The sequence below is a fragment of the Notolabrus celidotus genome, chromosome 6, assembly GCF_009762535.1.
Source record: "Notolabrus celidotus isolate fNotCel1 chromosome 6, fNotCel1.pri, whole genome shotgun sequence".
NCBI classification, from domain to species: Eukaryota; Metazoa; Chordata; class Actinopteri; order Labriformes; family Labridae; genus Notolabrus; species Notolabrus celidotus.
The window spans coordinates 37,116,762-37,128,916 of record NC_048277.1 but is presented as its reverse complement, the minus strand read 5'-3'; the positions used below and the strand labels follow the sequence as shown (position 1 = coordinate 37,128,916).

General features: G+C 45.4%; 1 protein-coding gene across 1 annotated transcript; it reads left to right on the top strand.

Moving 5' to 3' along the window:
- The first annotated feature begins 2,545 nt into the window (after positions 1 to 2,545).
- On the top strand, positions 2,546 to 9,030 carry LOC117814688 (E3 ubiquitin-protein ligase TRIM21-like). Its single transcript, XM_034686155.1, has 2 exons — positions 2,546 to 2,666; positions 6,899 to 9,030. The coding sequence occupies exon 2, from the start codon at positions 6,908 to 6,910 to the stop codon at positions 8,543 to 8,545; it is 1,638 nt and encodes a 545-aa protein (XP_034542046.1). The 5' UTR covers positions 2,546 to 2,666; positions 6,899 to 6,907; the 3' UTR covers positions 8,546 to 9,030.
- Positions 9,031 to 12,155: the final 3,125 nt, after the last annotated feature.

The following is a 12,155-nucleotide window of genomic DNA, read 5'->3' as shown; positions in this document are numbered from 1 at the left end:
GGTTCTCTTTTTTTCATACGAGCTCAAAATGAGAAACTGGAAACAAGATTTTGATGGTTTTTTAGCTGTAGGCCAAAATTATCAAAGTCAAAATAGATTTAACTCTTAAAACATTTCACTTGATGTCTAATGAGACGACAATATGTTACATTTTCACTTTCTTAAATGACTGATGGACAATATTGTTTATTTTCACAACATTTAGAATTGTTGAGATGCACTCGTACTTTATTTAAATACAATTAAAATTAAAGAAAAGAGAGAACATCAATCTTTTTGATCTGTTTAGATAAATACTATTTAAATCAATAAAAACAGCTTTAAATTGAATTGTAGTGTCAGCTTGTTTGTGTCTGTGGTTGGTAGCCAGGTAATAAGAGGGATGAGTATATGTTCTTAAATATGAAGAATGAAAAGTCAGTAAAGTCTGGCCTTTGCTGACCATGTGAGGTCCTACAAGGAGTCACTCTCCAAGACCAAGACCTCCTATTACTCCACCCTCATTGCCTCACAACAAAATCAACCCAGATCTTTTTTCTCAACCATACACCGACTTCTCCGCCCACTTGCTCCCTCCCTCACTGCCGATGCTCCTGACCTCTGCTCAAAGTTCCTCGACTTTTTCCAAGCCAAGGTAAATTCTATCCATCATCAACTCCTGGCGCCTGGCCCCTCCCCTTCTCACGTATCCATGACACCGGATGACATGCTCCCAGCCACACCCCTCCAGTCCCAATGCTCTCTCTCCTCCTTCTCCCCAGTCGATGCTTCACTGGTCTCGAAGCTGGTTCCCAGAGCTAAAGCCTCCACCTGCTCCCTTGACCCTATGCCCACGGCGCTGGTCAAGGCCTGTCTTCCCACCCTCTGCCCCATCATTACGGACATCATCAACTCCTCTCTGGCTTCTGGAATAGTTCCCTCTCGGTTCAAAACTGCCTCCATAACTCCCATCCTTAAGAAGCCTGGTCTGGACCCTGAGGAGCTGAACAACTACAGGCCGATCTCCAACCTTCCTTTCCTCAGTGAAACCCTGGAAAGAGCAGTGGCCGCCCAGCTACATCAACATCTGTCTAACCATGAGCTCTATGAACCACTACAGTCACCCTACAGACCACACCACAGCACAGAGACCGTCCTCATCAAGATCACCAACAACCTCCTCCTCCTCGCTGCAGACTCCGGACACATCAGTATACTCATCCTCCTCGACCTTTCTGCTGCCTTTGACACAGTTTCCCACACAGTCCTTCTGAAATGCCTATCAGACAATCTCGGCATCACAGGTACAGCTCTTTCATGGTTCCAATCATATCTTTCACACAGGACTCAGTTTGTCAGCATCAACGGCTCATCCTCCCCCCCGGCCCCTGTCAACCAAGGTGTCTCCCAAGGCTCTGTGCTCGGTCCCCTACTCTTCACCATCTACATGCTCCCACTCGGTCAGATGTTTCGGCACTTCAGTCTCAATTTCCACTGTTACGCTGATGATACTCAGCTCTATCTCAGCACCTCACCATCCACCCAGCTTCCCCCTCAGTCTCTGGTCAACTGCCTTCACGCCATAAAAACCTGGAGGACATCTAAACTCCTCAAACTCAACAGTACAAAGACGGAGCTCGTGGTTGTGGCCCCCAAGCCACTGCTCAGGAAGGTTGGAGATCTCCTCCTCCATGTGGATGGCTGTTCCATCTCCCCATCTCTTGAAGTCCGCAACCCGGGTGTCATTCTTGACTCCACCCTCTCCTTCCTGTTACACATCAAATCAGTCACAAAGTCTGCCTTCTATCACCTGAAGAACATCTCCCGTCTGCGTCCATCTGTCTCTGATTCAGTTGCCCAGACCCTCATCCACGCTTTCATTACCTCCCGGCTGGATTACTGCAATGGAGTCCTGTTCGGGGTACCCAGCAATGCCCTGGACCGGCTCCAATACGTGCAGAACTCAGCAGCCAGGGTTCTCACGCACACCAAGCCCTGGCAGCACATCACCCCCACTCTCATTCACCTCCACTGGCTCCCTGTAAAGTACCGCATCACCTATAAGCTCCTCCTCCTCCTCACCTACAAATCCCTGCATGCCCTCGCCCCCCCAATACCTGGCTGACCTCCTCCACCAACACACTCCATCCCGGAACCTAAGGTCTTCGGACCTGGGTCTCCTCTTCATCCCCCGGACTAAGCTGCGGACCTTTGGGGACAGAGCCTTCAGTGTGGCGGCCCCCACTCTGTGGAACTCTCTCCCTCCTGACATCCGCAGCGCCCCAACCCTGGACACTTTTAAGAAGACATTCAAAATGCACCTTTTCCACAAGGCCTTTCCCCGTTAGATATCCCTACCCACCCCCCAGACCCCCTACCTGACCCTGTGAAGCGACCTTGGGTTTCTTGAAAGGTGCTATATTAATATCAGTTATTATTATTATTATTATTATTATTATAAGACTCTTCTTAGATCAAAGCCACGTCAAGGTGTGCTCCCACGAGGCCTGAAGACGTCACTGGAGGAGGGACTGGAATGCCACTTTTCCTGAAATGAGATTGAAACTTAGTCTGAGTGTGAGCAGAGCTGCGGTCGAGAAAAGTCTCCCTGTTTCTCTCTAAAGACAAATTCAAGCAAAGTCTTGGAGTTTTTCTCAACTGAACAGCAGAATCTGTGTCCATCAGCGGTGAGTACACTGACCTACAAAGACTAAATGTACTGACTGAACATTTAAGAGGAAACAAGAAACAAGTTAAATAAAGTCGTTATATTAGAGAATGAAGGATCTATACAAGAATTAAGTGGTTATATAGAAGAATAGAGTATTTGTATAGGATAATAAAGTGTTTCTATGTGAACACAGTCTAAATAAAGTGGTTGTGTATTTGGTGAAAGTCCTCATGGGTGTGGTGAGTTGGCTCTCCCTCCCTGTCTCTGCATGGCACTGTTCCAGCTTCAGGAGCGTTGATTACTGGGCGGCGTCGCGCGCACTGACATATACAGGTGTGTGTGTCCGGGCCTCACTCTCGCGCTCCTTCAGGGTGTCTGCAGCCTGGAAGGAGGGAAGGAGGGAAGGAGGGAAGGAGGGAAGGAGTGATCGATTGGTTTGTAAGCTGTTGTGACTGCTGGAGCACTAGGAAGCAGTTTTCTAGGCTGGAGGCTGGTTCTGGTCCGGTCCAGAGTTCTCTGGTCTGGAGGCTGGTTCTGGTCCGGTCCAGAGTTCTCTAGGCTGGAGGCTGGTTCTGGTCCGGTCCAGAGTTCTCTGGTCTGGAGGCTGGTTCTGGCCCGGTCCAGAGTTCTCTGGTCTGGAGGCTGGTTCTGGTCCGGTCCAGAGTTCTCTGGTCCGGAGGCTGGTTCTGGTCCGATCCAGAGTTCTCTGGTCCGGAGGCTGGTTCTGGTCCGGTCCAGAGTTCTTTGGTCTGGAGGCTGGTTCTGGTCCGGTCCAGAGTTCTCTAGGCTGGAGGCTGGTTCTGGTCCAGTCCAGAGTTCTCTAGGCTTGAGGCTGGTTCTGGTCCGGTCCAGAGTTCTCTAGGCTAGAGGCTGGTTCTGGTCCGGTCCAGAGTTCTCTGGTCTTGAGGCTGGTTCTGGTCCAGTCCAGAGTTCTCTAGGCTGGAGGCTGGTTCTGGTCCGGTCCAGAGTTCTCTGGTCTTGAGGCTGGTTCTGGTCCAGTCCAGAGTTCTCTAGGCTGGAGGCTGGTTCTGGTCCGGTCCAGAGTTCTCTGGTCTGGAGGCTGGTTCTGGTCCAGTCCAGAGTTCTCTAGGCTGGAGGCTGGTTCTGGTCCGGTCCAGAGTTCTCTGGTCTTGAGGCTGGTTCTGGTCCGGTCCAGAGTTCTCTAGGCTGGAGGCTGGTTCTGGTCCGGTCCAGAGTTCTCTAGGCTGGAGGCTGGTTCTGGTCCGGTCCAGAGTTCTCTAGGCTGGAGGCTGGTTCTGGTCCGGTCCAGAGTTCTCTGGTCTGGAGGCTGGTTCTGGTCCGATCCAGAGTTCTCTGGTGGTTGGGTTGGGGCCCTCCTTCTGATGCTCCGAGGCTGTGCTGCATGAGTGTTGGACAGTCAGGCCCTGGTTATTGCGTGGCCTGCTATCACTCCCTGACTGCTGTTTTGGTTCTTCAGAAGAAGTTTGGATCAAAGTGGTTCTGCTCCTGGATTTGGCTTGCAGGACTTTATGTCCCACACTCCTGATGTGAAGAGTCCTACCATTGTGTTCATGTGATTGTGTATGGGGAACTGTTTGTAAAGTTGTGCTCACTGAAAATAACATCAACAATTCTCCACATTTAGTTCCAAAACCTCAAAGAAAAATAAAAAGTCACTTTTTTTCACATTTAGAGAAATATTTGTGATTTTCTTCACATTTAATTTGTTGTGAAAAATATATTCAAGTTACAATCAATGTTAAATGCTAAAAAATGCTAAATATAAATATAAATTTCAAATGTTAAATCTAAATGTTAAACCTATATGTTAAACCTAAATGTTAATTTTATATGTAAATATAAATTGTTAAATATAGATCTAAATGTTAATTCTAAATGTTAAATCTAAATGTTCAATGTTAAATCTAATTATTCAATCTAAATTTTAAATGTTGCTCTGTGATCCTAAATATTTAACCAATACGAAAATTCACACTGACGCCTAGAAGAACTACCAAAATGAATCAAGTCCCTTTTTTTCACATTTAGAGAAATATTTGTGATTTTCTTCACATTTAATTTGTTGTGGAAAATATATTTAAGTTACAATCAATGTTAAATCTAAATGCTAATTAGGGCCCGAGCACCGCCGGTGGCCACCGGTGAAAATTTGATTTTTGTGACTTTAATATGCACATAATTTCACGACATCCAACTCACTCGTCAGTCCATGGAAAAATTGTGACATTTTATGGGTTTCCCAAAAAAAAGAAAAAAAATGTGCTCACTGGTGCCCCCTACAGGTTTCAAAAACAACTCCCCATAGGGGTTATTTTGAGCTACATGCCTGAAAAATTGTACGCATATTCAGGACATCATGCCGCACAAAAAAGCCTCTTGCACCCATATCCCAAACTCAACAGGAAGAGCGCCACCTAGCTTTGATCATAAAAAACGCAGGTAGCATAAGGGTGCACTCAAACGTAGTTGCGCTCCACAGATTTTCTTTGATTCACTCCAAACCAAGGGCAACCTATAGTAGACAATTTTTCGAGAAACATTTATCCAGCCAATTTTTTTTTTTTTTATGTGGGCGTGGCAGCCGTCGCAGCGGGGCATCAAACGCACACACAGCTTTGAATGACGCCCAAATAAGGGTGCATACTTTTGAGAGCTCCTCCTAGAGTTTTTCTCCGATTCAATTCAAATAAAGCACATTGTATAGCAGACATATTGACGATTACATTAGTGTTAAAGGAATTGTGTTCAGACAAAAATTGTGGGCGTAGCATGCGTTGAGGCGGGGCATGAAACGCACATACAGCTCTGAATGTGAAAAACAGGGCAAAATAAGGGTGCATACTTTTGAGAGCTACTCCTAGAGTTTTTCTCCAATTCTGTCCAAACTAGGCACATTCTACAGTAAACCCATTGACGATCAATACAAAGTAAAGGCATTCCATTCAGACAAAAGATGTAGGCGTGGCAAATTTTTGGGCCGGCCATAAAAAAAACCCCTCCAAAAATTGATTTTTGTGACTTTAATATAAATTATTGTTAAAGGAATTCTGTTCACACTAAAATTGTGGGCGTGGCACACTGTCAAGTTTTGAGATTTTCTTGGCAATCTGCCAAAAACTTGGAACATTTGCACCACCTGAGGCCGTATATACTCTCAGATCTTGCTTTCGCATCATGTGATGGCAAATATCAGGCAATGGTTTACATGTGGCGGCGGCTCGCGTAGGCGGCGGCCGCGGGTGTGCGAGGGCCCGTTCATCGCCGCTTGCGGCTTTAATTCTAAATGTTACTCTAAATGTTGATAGTTAAATCTAAATGTTAAAGCTAGATATTAATTTTAAATATAAATATTAAATGTCCAATATCAATCTAAAGTTAAAAAGTTAATTCTAAATGTTAAATCTAAAGTTTTAATGTTAAATCTAAATTTTTAATGTTAAATCTAAATGTTGATAGTTAATTATAAATGTTAAATCTAAATGTTAAATGTTGTTCCTGATCCTAAATATTTAACTGATATGCAAATTCACACTGACGCCTAGCAGAAATACCAAAATAAAAGCTTCATAAACAACTGCAAAGAAACTTCCAATCAACACAAAAGTTAAATCAGTGAAAATTAAACTGATGCCACAAAATTATGGGGCGCCGTTTGTAAAGTTGTGCTCACTGAAAATAACAAAGACTCTCCACATGAAGTGATACAGACTTATCTTGTCCGTTCCACAGACTGGGTCAGTTCTGTCTCTGAGCGTTGTGAAATCTCTTGATGAACTCCAAAACTGCCTTTCTAACATTTTTACAGCAGGAAGTCCGACTATAACCTAGAAGGAGTCAGTGCTGACAGAATGTGGTCGGGATATCTGTATCGCTTTATGAAGCTCTTATTTTGGTACTAACGGCACCCCATACTAATTCACACTGAACCAAACAACGCTCAGAGACTGACCCAGTCTATGGAACGGACAAGCTAAGTCTGTATCACTTCATGTGGAGAGTCTTTGTTATTTTCAGTGTGCACAACTTTACAAACAGCGCCCCATAATTTTGTAGCATCAAGTTTAATTTTCACTGATTTAACTTTTGTGTTGATGAGTAGACGAGCCGTATTAACGGGATATGTAGAACAGGAATGAGTGATCGGCTAGTTTTTAGTCCGTTTACTATTTAAGTCTGTGACTTGTTGATGATATCCTGTAATGGTGACACTTTCTATGTTCCACTTCTCATACTTTGTTTTTATTCTTCCTCTCTTTTTGTCCTCAGGTTGTAGAAATGTCTGCTGCCAGCTGTCTGCTGACTGAAGATCAGTTCCTGTGCTCCATCTGTCTGGATGTGTTCACTGATCCTGTCAGCACACCATGTGGACACAACTTCTGTAAAAGCTGCATCATTAATCACTGGGATGTTAAAGTCCCGCATGATTGTCCAAACTGTAAAGAGGTTTTCTACAAAAGACCTGAGCTGAAGGTCAACACCTTCATCTCTGAGATGGCTGCTCAGTTCAGACAGAAAGCTCAACAGGAAGCCAGCAGCAGCAGCTCAGAGCAACAAGTTTCCAAACTAGGAGAAGTTCCCTGTGATGCCTGCACTGGAACCAAACTGAAGGCCCTGAAGTCCTGCCTGGTGTGTCTGGTTTCTTACTGTGAGACTCACCTGGAGCCTCACCTGACAGCTTCACGTCTGAAGAGACATCAGCTGATCGACCCTGTGGAGAACCTGGAAGGCAGGATGTGTGAGAAGCACGACAAACTGCTGGAGCTGTTCTGTAAGAACGACCAGATGTGTGTCTGCGCGCTGTGCAGCGTTACAGACCACAAGACACATGATGTTGTTCCTCTGAGAGAAGGATATGAAGGAAAGAAGGCCGAGCTGGGGAAGACAGAGGCTGAAATTCAGCAGATGATCCAGAAGAGACGACTGAAGCTTGAAGAGTTCAAACAGTCAGTGGAGCTCAGCAAGAAGAATGCAGACAGAGAGATGGCAGAAGGTGTTCAGGTCTTCAGCGCTCTGATGGAGACTGTTGAGAGACGCCTAAATAATCTGACGGACACGATCAAAGAGAAGCAGAGAGAGACGGAGGAACAGGCTGAAGGCTTCATCAAAGAGCTGCAACAGGAAATCTCTGAGCTGGAGAAGAGAAGCTCTGAAGTGAAGAAGCTCTCACGCTCTGAAGACCACCTCCACCTCCTCCAAAACATCACGGCCCTGAACGCTGCTCCACCCACCAAGAACTGGACTGGAGTCAGAGTCCATCCACCTTCATATGAGGGGACTGTGGTGAGAGCTGTGAAGCAGCTGGAGGAGACGCTCAGGGAACAGATGAAGAAGCTGATCTATGAGGCCGAGCTGAAGAGAGTCCAGCAGTATGAGGTGGATCTGACTCTGGATCCTGATACAGCACATCCTAAACTCATCCTGTCTGATGATGGAAAACAAGTTCATGACAGTGATGTGAGAAAGATTCTCCCAGACAATCCAGAGAGATTTGATCGTTGTGCTATGGTCTTCTCAAAGCAGAGTTTCTCTTCAGGCAGATTTTACTTCGAGGTTCAGGTTAAAGGGAAGACTTGGTGGGCTTTAGGAGTGGCCAGAGAGTCGATCAATAGGAAGGGACCAATCACACTGAGTCCTCAGAATGGTTTCTGGACGATATGTTTGAGGGACAAAAATGTGTACAAAGCTCTTGCTCATCCTCCAGTCTGTCTCTCTCTGCAGTCTGATCCTGAGAAGGTGGGGGTGTTTGTGGACTATGAGGAGGGTCTGGTCTCCTTTTATGACGTTGATGCTGCAGCTCTGATCTACTCCTTCACTGGCTGCTCCTTCACTGAGAAACTCTACCCATTCTTTAGTCCCTGTCTTAATGATGGAGGTAAAAACTCTGCTCCTCTGATCATCTCTCCTGTCAACTAAACTGAGGAGAGCAACCACTGAGTTTCAGAGAAAGGTTGATGTCAAAGAGAACACCTGAAGAGGTGTCCATCATCACAAATGTCTTTAAGGCCTTTAAGGTGTCCTTTAGTTCCTGAATATGACCCTTGATGTGTTTCATCCTGCTGACAGCATGCTCACTCCTTGAAGACAAACATTTCTTTCATGAGATTAAAATTATAATCTGAGTTTTATAACTGTTAGAGTCAAATTGTGAGCGTCTGCAGAGAGTTGGTGTTAACAGCAGCGTGCTGTTTACTGTAGAGGAGGTGACATGCACAAGATTTCAGGTGACCATGACCACAGTTACACCTCTTCTTGACAGATAAAGGATTGTTTTTGTAAATAGAATCTGTAAATATGAAAATATGAGAAGTGTTGAATTCTGGGACATGTTACTGATGAACGGTGTGAATGAAAAAGTCGTTTTCTTGTCTTGATTTTTCAAATAAACTAAAGTGAAGTTTTCTCTGAGTCTGGTTTGGTTCTTTAGTTCTTCAGTCAGGGATAATGTTCAGTGAGTTGGTGATTATGTGAGTTAGAATCCTGATGTCATGACTTGATGCTTAGTTTAGTGTTGTCCTTGTGTTTCATGCCTTGGTTCCTCCCTGTGTTTGTTCTGTATTAGTTCTCCTTCGTCTCCCTCTTGTGTGTTTAGTGATCCTCGTCTCTTGTTGTATTTTCTTGTGTTTCCTGTTTTATTTTGTAGTTCTTGCTCCCTGTGTTTCCAGTTTAGTGTTACTTCCTGTCCTTGTGTGTTTCCCTCCTTTTTTGATGAGCCTGCTTAGTCTCACCTGTGTCCTGTGTCCACACCTGTGTTAATCACTGTGTGTGTTCAGTTCCTCTGTTTCCCCCGTCCTGTGTTGGATCATTGTTCGTCTCTCCTGTGTTTTATCTGGATTTGACTCTTTGACGTTTTTAGTAAGTTTTGTTTATTAAAACCTTTTATTTTAAATCTGCACTTCCAGTTTCTCCATTCATGACACCTGACAGGGTGAGCGGGCCTGGATTGCAGCATCAGATGAAATGTTAAAAAAACATCCATGTTGTTAAGCATGAAAATATTATTGCCACAGTGTCAACAGGTGGAGATGAAATATTCCAAATCTCCTCACTGCGTATTGATCTAATGGGATGTGTGTGAGCTAATAGGAGTTAATAACCGTTGTCAAGGGGTTTAGACCAATCAGAATCAAGTATTCAACTCCGCCTGGTGATCAGTGAGAAAGCTGGAAAGAGTTGTTCTAACACTCAATGACTGAACATTATTCCAGCAGATGATTTATGTTCAAACACAAACTCTCCGTGCAACACATCAGTTTCACGCTCTACACTGAAACTGTTGAGTGAAATCATCTCCATCAAATCAAATCAATGAATCGATCAATGTTCATTCAAATCTCTGGAGACCAGAGGAAATGTGACTGAAGCAGCCGGGAGGAACTTTTGCAGCTTCTTGTGTGCAGTTTCAGTGTTTGTCCACTAGGTGGCGACCTGCCTCCATCTCCTCTGCTTTAACTCACACCAGTTTCTCTCTTTCTAATGAAGCTGATTCACTTCAGCTGTTCCTGCACACGCGCGTGCTTCCTCTGTGGTTTCATGTGTTTGTCAAGGATGGCGTGCTGGTACTGAGGTGCAAGCTAAGAAAAGACGACATGGACCTGTCCCTCCACCCGCCGTTATGGGGAATGTAAGATCTATCTACGATAAGGTGGACGAGCTAACCCAGCACCAGAGGGAATACTGGCAGAGTAGCATCATGCTAACAGAGCTAACACCGGACATGAACGCCACATTGGAAGGATTTCCCCTGCTGTGGGCGGACAGGATACAGGAGAGCAAGACTGAACACACTGGTGAAGAAGGCCAGCTCAGTCCTGGACCCTGTGGAGGTGGTGGCTGACAGGAGAATTATGGCCAAGCTGTCGTCTTTGATGGACATTTCTTTCCTATATACATTCTAGTTAAATTCTTGTACTCTACACCTTCTTGTTTGCTGCTGTAACTCCATGAATTTCCCCGTTGTGGGACGAATAAATGAGTATCTTATCTTATCTTATAGAGCTGACAGCGGGAGGACTCGATGGAGGACTCTGAGGTGTCGTGGTCCGAACTAAAGGAAACATCAGTGAAGAGAGGAGCCCACTCGCTAACCCCAGTGATGTGCTGTCTCTCTCTCCATCTGTCCTTTCTGTCTCAGGCTTTGGAGGACATCAGTCTGATAATAAGAGTGATAAGTGGGATGATGTATAGTGACCTTTCCACACATGTAGCAGCCTGTTTATGAAAACATACAGTATGTTCATTCATCTGACAGACTTCTTGTTTTCTGAGTATATGTTCTTAAATATGAAGAATGAAAAGTCAGTAAAGTCTGGCCTTTGCTGACCATGTGAGGTCCTACAAGGAGTCACTCTCCAAGACCAAGACCTCCTATTACTCCACCCTCATTGCCTCACAACAAAATCCACCCAGATCTTTTTTCTCAACCATACACCAACTTCTCCGCCCACTTGCTCCCTCCCTCACTGCCGATGCTCCTGGCCTCTGCTCAAAGTTCCTCGACTTTTTCCAAGCCAAGGTAAATTCTATCCATCATCAACTCCTGGCGCCTGGCCCCTCCCCTTCTCACGTATCCATGACACCGGATGACATGCTCCCAGCCACAGCCCTCCACTCCCAATGCTCTCTCTCCTCCTTCTCCCCAGTTGATGCTTCACTGGTCTCGAAGCTGGTTCCCAAGGCTAAAGCCTCCACCTGCTCCCTTGACCCCATGCCCACGGCGCTGGTCAAGGCCTGTCTTCCCACCCTCTGCCCCATCATTACGGACATCATCAACTCCTCTCTGGCTTCTGGAATAGTTCCCTCTCGGTTCAAAACTGCCTCCACAACTCCCATCCTTAAGAAGCCTGGTCTGGACCCTGAGGAGCTGAACAACTACAGGCCGATCTCCAACCTTCCTTTCCTCAGTGAAACCCTGGAAAGCGCAGTGGCCGCCCAGCTACATCAACATCTGTCCAACCATGAGCTCTATGAACCACTACAGTCACCCTACAGACCACACCGCAGCACAGAGACCGTCCTCGTCAAGATCACCAACGACCTCCTCCTCCTCGCTGCAGACTCCGGACACACCAGTATACTCATCCTCCTCGACCTTTCTGCTGCCTTTTGTCGTATCTGGACCACCCGTGATGTGTAGATGTAGAAGGAATCTTCGTGACACTGGCTTGCTTGTTTAGTAATATATTTATTACAAGAAAACAATACCAGTATCGAACAAGCACCGCGGAATGCCTGGGAGAACAGCTCTGCAAATCTGCTGACTCCCAGAATGCTGTTGACCAGCACCTTTTATAGGTCTTTGAGCCAATGACATAGCCTACTGCAAAGCCCAAACTTATCTTGATCTCTAGTTATTTACTATACCCTCCTGGGCTCTGCTAGCCTAATGGTTACAAACCTTGTCCATGCATGTCACTAAATTGGAAGGGGGTCTCAAACAAATTCCTTGAAAGTCTGGGGCAACATAGGTTTCTCTTTGACTTGTTTTACGTCAGTTACTTATTAACTATCAGATACTTCACTTTGA

What these genes read in the sequence shown, in the direction of transcription:
- LOC117814688 (XM_034686155.1), top strand. Translation starts at nt 6,908, where the DNA reads ATGTCTGCTGCCAGCTGTCTGCTGACTGAAGATCAGTTCCTGTGCTCC.